Source organism: Alligator sinensis, unplaced genomic scaffold, assembly GCF_000455745.1.
Source record: "Alligator sinensis unplaced genomic scaffold, ASM45574v1 scaffold499_1, whole genome shotgun sequence".
NCBI classification, from domain to species: Eukaryota; Metazoa; Chordata; order Crocodylia; family Alligatoridae; genus Alligator; species Alligator sinensis.
In genome coordinates, this window is record NW_005841864.1 from 3,052,466 (window position 1) to 3,061,346 (window position 8,881).

At 45.8% G+C, this 8,881-nt stretch overlaps 1 protein-coding gene across 12 annotated transcripts in view; it reads right to left on the minus strand.

Moving 5' to 3' along the window:
- Nucleotides 1–8,881, minus strand: part of COL19A1 (collagen type XIX alpha 1 chain) — a 402,210-nt gene that overhangs the window by 105,685 nt on the left and 287,644 nt on the right. For all 12 annotated transcript variants that reach the window (XM_025191070.1, XM_025191112.1, XM_025191107.1 and 9 more), the window contains one exon: nt 979–1,032. In XM_025191070.1, coding sequence (XP_025046855.1) covers nt 979–1,032 — 54 coding nt within the window. The remainder of the gene's footprint in view (nt 1–978; nt 1,033–8,881) is intronic.

The following is an 8,881-nucleotide window of genomic DNA, read 5'->3' on the forward strand; positions in this document are numbered from 1 at the left end:
TGAGCTGAAGACTAGATTGTCCCTGCTCTATAAATTCTGGAAAAAAGTATTTCTGCCTTTTCTTCAGAATTGTTTTTTTTTCTTTTGAATAAATCTTTTCTTCATTCTGACTTGCCAAAAACATGTCTTATTTGGGGGCATACTGTATGTAAGAAAATTACAGAATCATAGAGAAGCAGATTGGAAAGGAACCTCCATGTGCCATTCAGTCCAAAGCCCTGCCTGAGGCAAGATCATTCCTATCCAAACCATCTTATACAAATCAATGTCTAATCTCTTAGCAAAATGCTCAAGAGAACACAGGAACAGGAGCGCATCTCTTGCTAAACAGGAAGACAAAACCCACCACTGTCCATACCAATCTGACCATGAGGTAAAACTCCTTTCTGATGCAAAATATGGTGAATTAGCCTGACCCTGAGCAGAGAGGCAAGACCCTCTAACCAGAAACATCCAGGTTTAAGTCTCAGCAGGAGCACTGGCACACCCCAGTCAAAATCCCCAGCCTTAGCTGAAGCTGACACCCAATGCTTCTGAGGAAGACTTAAAAAAACCTCTCTAACATATGTAACTGCTGGGGGTTGGCGGGGAGACTAAGGGGGAGGTTCATTCCCTCCCTGCACCATAGGGTATATAAAAATACAGTATATAAATACCAAGCTTTATCTCACAATGTACTGCCTCCTTACATATGCTCTGCAACATACACACTGTTTGTCAAATCTTGCCTGTCTATAGTACCTATATACACAGTTCAACCAGAAATCAATGAGATATTTTTCAATCATTAACTTGAGTAGGAATTGGGTCAACACTGTGCACTGTGAACTCATCATGGTGAAGACAAGTGCTTTTCATCAATCTGTAATGCATCTAGATAGCTCAGCACAGGATGGAAGATAATTTTCAAGAGTAAGGTTTCTGATTAATATCCCCACGAGCACAAATTTAATTAACGAAAGTAGAAAAAAACCCTACCTTTTCTCCTTTAATTCCTGGTTTTCCTGGTAACCCATGCTCTCCTGGTAAACCCTAGTTAATAAAAACATAGCAGGTAACACAAGTTGATAATAGATAACTAGTTTCCAAGGATTAATGGCATTTGCCTTTTTGAAAGTGCGGGTTTTTTTATATTAGCTGAGTGGATTTCTTCAGCCTGAAAGCCTTAAGAAACTAAGTCTTAATATTGCAACTTTTAAAATATTTCAATGTCTTCTTTCTGAAATATGTTTTAAATATTCGCAGATACTGGAAAAAGCTTAGCAAAATAATGGCATTCCAGCCCTACTCTGAAAGAGATGTTTTTTGAGTCAGATGTCTGCTTCCACATGTTAACTTTGATTTTCTGTATCTGTCCTCTTATTTTTAATATACAACAGCTGTTATAAAGACAAAGAGATGAAAGAATAATAAAACTGTTTTAGTAAGAAAAATACCTTTAACTTAAGCTTATTGTGTAACTCCCCAAAACTTTCATGTACTGTGTTGGAATAAACATGGTCTTCTAAAAGAAGGACGGAATTCTCATCTTCCATTGTTCGTCACATTAATTTTACTAAATAAAGAATTGTACACCTGGCTGTTATGCAGCTCTGGTAAATTCAGTAACAAATGAAACAGCTAGTCAAAGACTGGCTTTTCTAGCATTTTGTCCAACTATTATATATAAGTCCAAATGAAAAAATGAAGTTCCTTTGTCCAAAAAATATGGGTAGGCACATCATTTGCATTTTCCCCTGTAGCATAAAACATTTAAACAAGTAGACACTTGCATATGTCAGCAAGGAGCACTTAATCGGGTATGTAATTGGATAATTTTGTTCAGAGGTGTAATGTGACACCTGCACACCCTGAATGGCACAGGTGGGAGAGCATCAATTGCTTCACTGCCAGTGGCACAGCAGCAGCTGGTCCAGTGATAGAGCCAACTTCTGCTTTTTCTCCTCTGCCTCTCCATCCAAGGTCAGTGCTTGGGGCTGGTGCCCCAGTCACCCCCTTCCTTCAATATGTTACTATTTTGGTTGTACCCTCCCTTACCTGCAGACAAGTATCTGTTTGTTTCATGCTGTCATCAAGTTAAAAAGTACAGGAAAAAATGAAATGCATAGCTAAGTGAAAAGCTTTCACTATTTTGAAAAATGGAAAATGATTACAAGAGTGTGAGAATTTAGATACATCAACTGTGCATCACATTATCTGTCCTGGTTCATCCCTTGCACGGAGCCATACAAGAGATGCAATCTGGCCCTATCTTTATTGCTCAGGATTCCTTGCTGGCATAGGAACAAGGGGAATGTTGAGGCAGAAAGGAAGAATGGCTGTAGGATAATATGCAAATAGTGATGGAAGGGACCTCATGAGGTCATCTAAAGTAGCCCACTACTGAAGGCAGGATTGTCCCTGAATAAACCATCCCAGGCAAGTGTGTCTAATCTGCTCTTGAAAATGTCTAGGGATGGAGATTCAACAACTTCTCTAGGTAGCTTGTTCCAATGCTTGACCACCCTCATAGTTAGAAAGTTCCTCCTAATTACTAATGTAAAATTTCCTATGCTAGAGCCAGAGGCCAGTGTAACTAGTCCTGTTCCGTATAGATACAAAAAATCTCCATCCTCTTCATAAACTGCCCGTCAGGTAGGTGACTGAGTCTTTTCTTAGTCTTCTCGTTTTCAAACTAAACAATGCTGGTTCTTTCAGTCTTTCATTTTAAATCATGCTTCCCAGATCCTTACTCATTGCTGTCACTTTGAACTGGACTCTTTCCAAACAGTCTACATGCTTCTTGAAGTGGGAGCTCAAAACTGAACATGGTACTGCAGATCAAGCTGTTGCAAAGGTCAACAGAGTGGAAGAATCACTTCCCTTAATTTTCAAGTGACACTCCTGGTAATACAACACAGTGTTTTTGTTGGCTTCTGTTTTGCAACAAGAGGATACTGCTGGCTCCTATTCAGCTTTTGGAAGTGTTTGGTCCTCCACAGCCCACAGTTGGTTCACCTGGGTAAACCTGGATTTGTGGCCGAGCTCCTGGATCTGCCACCTGGCATGACCCTCATGCTTATCCCTGACCAGATTTCTGGGTTGACCAGGCATCTGGATGGGCTCCAATCCCAGGGCCCTTTGGGAGTGAATGGTCGGGTCACCGAGGTAAAGCTGGATTCATGGCCAGGCTCCTGGAACTGGAGCTGGGCATGGCCCTTGGGCTTGGCCCCAGCCAGACTTCTGGGGCCAGAGGCCCATGTTCACTGCCTGGGTGTCTGCCCTTCCCCTCTCCTCAGTCAGGGAAGCATGCAGATTCAGCCCCTGGGAGACTTTCTGGCACCTGGCTTGCTGCGACTACCCTCTCCCTATATATCTTCAGGTACCTTTTAAAATGCAGGACCCAGTCCCAAGCACCAGGCTGATCACCAGGACAACCTGCTGAATGTGTCTGTCCTCCTGGATCGAAGGGTTGGGAAACAGGTTTTGGGTGACCCTTTGCAGACTTTCACAGCCTCTCTGAAAACCCATTGACCCATTCATTCATATGGCAGGTTGACATGGTGTCCGAATCCCATTGGGCTGCCTGTTCATTCCAGTGGCCAACTGGCAGGGCTGGCAGGCACCCTTAGGAGCGTCAGAGCCACTCCCTGCATGTGCGAGTCCCCCTGGCTCACTGGGGTGAACCTGGATTTGTGGCTGGGCTCTGGGAACTGCAACCTGGCATGACCGTTATGCTTGTCCCTGGCAAGATTTCTGGGTTCACCTGGCTGGGCTCCCAGGCACACCCATGTCCTGGGTGGAGGGAGCTGGTGGGCATGTCCACTTGGAGGCATTGCTGGTCCCCGACCCAGGGGCCCCACATACCTGCTGGGGCCCTACGGAAGTGCATAGGTGACCCAGCTCACGGTCGAGTCACTGGGGTAAACCTGGATTTGTGGCCAGGCTCCTGGAACTGCAAAACAACATGGCCCTCATGCTCATCCTGGTTCAGACTTCTGGGTTGACTGGGCCTCTGCCCTGGCACCCAGGCTTCCCTGCACCCTGGGCAGGGATCCAGTGGTTGTGTCCACTTTGAGGGGTCACTGGGCACCAACCCTGGGGCCCCACATATCTACTGGGTCCCTATGGAAGTGCATGAGCCTCCCTGGCCCACGGTCAGGTCACTGGGGTAAACCTGGATTCATGGTCAGGCTCCTGGAACTGCAACCTGGGATGGCCATGGGGCTCATCCCAGGCCAGACTTCTAGGTTTACCAGGCCTCTGCCTGGGTGCATGGGCTCCCCCATGCCCCGGGTGGGGGAAGCCAGTGGCTGTGTCCACTTTGAGGAGTCGCTGGGCACCAACCGTGGGGCCCCATATACCTGCTAGGGCCCTACAGAAGTGTACAAGCCTTCCCACCCCATGGTCGGTTCACTGGGGTAAACCTGGAATCGTGACTGGGGTCCTGGAACTGCAACCCGGTATGAACCCTTGGCCTCATCCCCTGGCAGAGCTCCAGGACTGGGGAAAGCATGCAGATTCATCCCCTGGGAGACTTTCAGTGGTCCGCCACCCGCAAATACCCTCTCCCTATATATCTGCAGGTACCTTTTGGAAATGGCATCTGGCCCAACTACCGAGATGACCCACCAAATGTATCCACCCTCATGGTTCGAATGGTCAGTGAATAGTTTTTGAGCACCCCCTTACAGATTTCCGAGGGTGTCTTGGCAACAGGTCAAACTCATTTATTCCTATGGGAGATCTTTTGGGCAACAGGTCAACCCATGAATTCCTGTAGGAGGTTTCTCTGATAACAGGTCAACCTGTTCATTCCAATGGGAGTTTTTTCTGACACCTCGTCAACCCATGCATTCTTATGGGAGGTTTCTCTGACCACAGGTCAACCCATTCGTTCCTATGGGGGATTTTTTGGACACCTCGTCAACCCGTTCATTCCAATGGGAGTTTATTCGGAGATCTCATCAATCCATGCATTCCTATGGGGGATTTTTCCAACAACAGGTCAACTCATTCATTCCAATGCAAGTATTTTTTGGACACCTCATCAACCCACGCATTCCAATTGGAGGTTTTTTGGATATCTCATCCACGGTAATCCCTCAGGTCCTTCTCTGCAGTACTGCAGCCTAGCCAGTCATTCCCCAGTCTGTATTTGTGCATATAGCAATTCCATCCCAAATGCAGAACTTTGCATGTGTCCTTGCTGAATTTAATCTGTTTGATTTCAGACCATTTCTCAAGCTTCTCAAGGTTATTTTGGATCCTAGCCTTACCTTCCAGACTGACTGAAATTCCATCCAACTTGGCATCATCCACAAATTTGCTAAATGTGCACTCTTCATGATCTTCCAAATCATAAAGAAGAGGTTAAACAATATCAGGTCCAGATAGAACCCTGGGGAAGTCCACTTGATACCGCCTCCCAAATATACTTTGAGCAATTGATGACTTTGCATTGAGCATGATGATCCAACCAGTTATGTGTCCACCTTACAGTACTTTTATCTAGTCTGTAGTTCTTCATCTTCTTAATGAGAATATTGTATGAGACAGCGCCAAAAGCCTTGCAAAAGTCAAGGTATATCACATCCTCTGCTCTTCCCACACCCACAGAGCCTGTCACTTTATCAGAGAAGGAAATCAGATTGGTCAGGCATAACTCGTTCATGGTAAATCCATGCTGATTGTTCCTCATCATCTTGTTCTCCCCTAAGTGCCTTGAAAGAGTTTCCCCTAAGTACTTTGAAAGAGTGCTTTGAGGACCTGGTCCATGAGCCGTTCAGGTATCGGTCTGCAATTCCCCAGATTCTCCTTGCTCTTTTTCTTAAAGATAGGCACTATTTTGGCCATTTCCAGTCACCCAGGATCCTATCTGACCTCAAAGATATATTACCTCAGCCAATCCCTTCAGTACCCTACAGCAGAGGTGGCCAACTAGCAGCATACATGCCACAAATTGCATTGACAGCCTCTGTGTGTGGCACATGACAGATCAGGGAGGGGACTGGGAGCACATTGGCAAATAGGGCAGGAAACAGAAAGCAGATCAGCAGGTTGGGCAGGGAGCACAGGTTAGGTACAGAAAGCAAAGCAGCAGACTGGGCAGGGGAAGGGGACCAGAGTGGCAATCAGGGAGGGTGTGGGGCTAATTTGTGACAAGCCTGCCTAAAAGGTTAGCCCCCACTGCCTAAGGGTGTACCCTATCTGTTCTTGCCATATTGAGAACATCTAACTACTCTAAGTAATCCCTAACCTGTACTTTCACAACTCTATATAGTTTGGTTCCTTCCCTATTTTTGCTGCCAAATGCATTTATCATCGGGTGCTGACTTTGTGAAGACTGAAGTGAAAATATATCAAATACCTCAACCTTTTCTGCATCATTTATAACTACATTGCCTTCTGAATTCAGTAAAGGGAACTACATTTTCTTTGTCTTTCTCTTACTTCTAACAGACTTGTTGAATCCCTTTTTATTGTCTTCTACATCCCTTGCTAGGTTTATCTCAAATTATGCGTTGGTCTTCCCGATTTTCTTTTGGCACGTCCGTGGAACACTCTTGTATTCTTCCCTATTAAGATGCCCAATTTCCTACTCTTTGGAAGATTCCTTTTTCAGACTCAACTTGTTTGAAGGGATTCTTGAGCTCAGTTTCCCATTGCACTTCCCACTCTTTGCATTGGGATAGCTTGCTCTTGGGCCCTTAATATGGCCTCCTTAAAGTATAGCCAGCCCTCCTGAACACCTTTTCTCCTCAAACTTGCCTCCAAGCAGTTTCTCTCCACCAGATACCTGAGTTTGTTAAAGTTAACTTTTTTGAAGTCTACTTTTGTTCTGCTGCTCACCTTCCTTCCTTCTCTTAGGATCTTGAACTCTGCAGTGCTATATGACTGCAGAGCTACAGCCAGCACTACTAGAGATATGGAAGCTGAGATGGAAGTCTGCAGATTGCTGATTAAGAACTACTGTGTTCTATTAAGGGATAGTGCAGCAGAGTTACTGAAGGAGGCAGAGCCAGGCATGACATATAAAAAAGGCAATTAGAAAACCTCTGTGATGTAGTGTGGGGATACTAGTGCATGCTACTTGCTTCCCTCCTTCAATTGTGTGTGGCGGGCTTGCCAGTGGCAGCCTGGCATGCTGGCTTCAGAGAGATTTAAATTGATTGGTGGGGCCCTCCCCACCAATCAGGAAAGGCAAGGAGAGAGGCTTGCCCCTCCCCAACCCAGGGGTGAGGCAAAGAGCTGGACTGGAGAGGGGACTAACCGCCTCTCTCTCTGATTGGTCCATTTGCAATCTGGGGGCAGAGCCTCCAAAGAGAATAAAAAGGCAGTGTGCCTGGCACATGGGCGGCTGCATCAAGGGACAAAGAGGGTGAAAGAAGAGCTGGCAGAGCTGGCCAGTGGAGTGGAGGGGTTGCCCTAGAAGAGCCTGGAAAGTGACTCATTGAATGGGGAGTGGCAAGTCCACCAGCACCACTGTGAGGGAGCATGTTGTCAGTGCACAGCCAGTGCACAGAGGGTCAGGGAGCAGACCAAGGCCCTGCAGCTGCAGACAGTAGCTCGGGTCTCCAACCCCCTGCATGAAGCAAGGAACCCAGTGCATGGATCAGTGCACGAAGGGTCTGGGTGTGGACTGCGACTCTAGAGCATGGATCAGTACATGGAGGGCCTGGGAGTTGACCGAGGCCCTGGAGCTGCAGGCTGCAGCTCCAGTCTCCAACCCCTGCAAGAGTCAGGGCACACGGTGCATGGATCAGTGCACAGAGGGTCCAGGAGCTGATTGAGGGCCCGAAGCTGCAGGCGTCAGCTCGAGTCTCCAACCCCAGCAAGGGGCTGGGCATGCAGTGCATGGAGGGTCCTGGAGTGGACAGAGACTCTGGCATCACACAAAGCGGCTCAGGTCTCCCACTCCTTGCTTGAGGCCCTTTTCTCTTCCTTTGGGCTCTGTGCCTCATGCTTTGTAAACCTTGCACCCTCCGCCCAAAATAATTGCCCACCCCTGATATAGAGTATTTGCCTTGATTTGTACATATACTGCCTCTAGCTACTATATCCTTTGTATATATGTCTTATTTTAATTTTCTTATCTCTCATTAAATTGTACATTGTTAAGTTCCAATATGTGCCCTAGCTCTGCTCTATAGGGGAGGAGGAAAGCTGCACCCAGCTGAGCAGCCACACCTCCCCAGTGATTCTGCCTTGCTAACATTCCCTTCATTTGTAGAAGGAGTATATAAATTGAGTACCACCCGGGTTACATGTGTGTACCCTACCAAATTCATTGTGGACCGACTGTTTTACAGTGCCTATCACTGGTGTGGGACTTATGAACTTCCTGTTCTTGTACTCTGTAAACCTAGGACTGGGATTATAGTTGTGTCATGTACAGGCATGCAAAGGTCAAGGAAGGATTCCTTGGACCATTTCTTCCTCTCATGAATTGGTACAGTGTCAAATATATTCTTTATATCTAATTATATAGTACTTACACTATTTGAATTGTAAACAACATGATAAACTGACTACTGACGAAATATTAATTTGAAGATGAATACAAGATAGAATGATAAATGGCTCAGTCATGTGTATTATATTTGGTAATTTACTGCAGCAAATCTTTTCTTAGAAATTTGTTAATATAATAACAAATATGAAGCATGCAGACAGAAAGAAAAGTTACTAGGCCTGTGCAAAGCGGCAAGTATTCAATTTGGATTCAGATTTGGCCGATTCAGAAGAACAGTGATTCGATTTGTTGATTCGAGTCACCGTCCTGATTCAATTTGGCCGAATCAGCTTCAGAGATTCAGAGCAGCTATGGAGGTTCAGCCATAGACTATAATGGGGAATCATTAAAATACTTATAGCTTTGCCATTTTTTTGCAGATTTGGA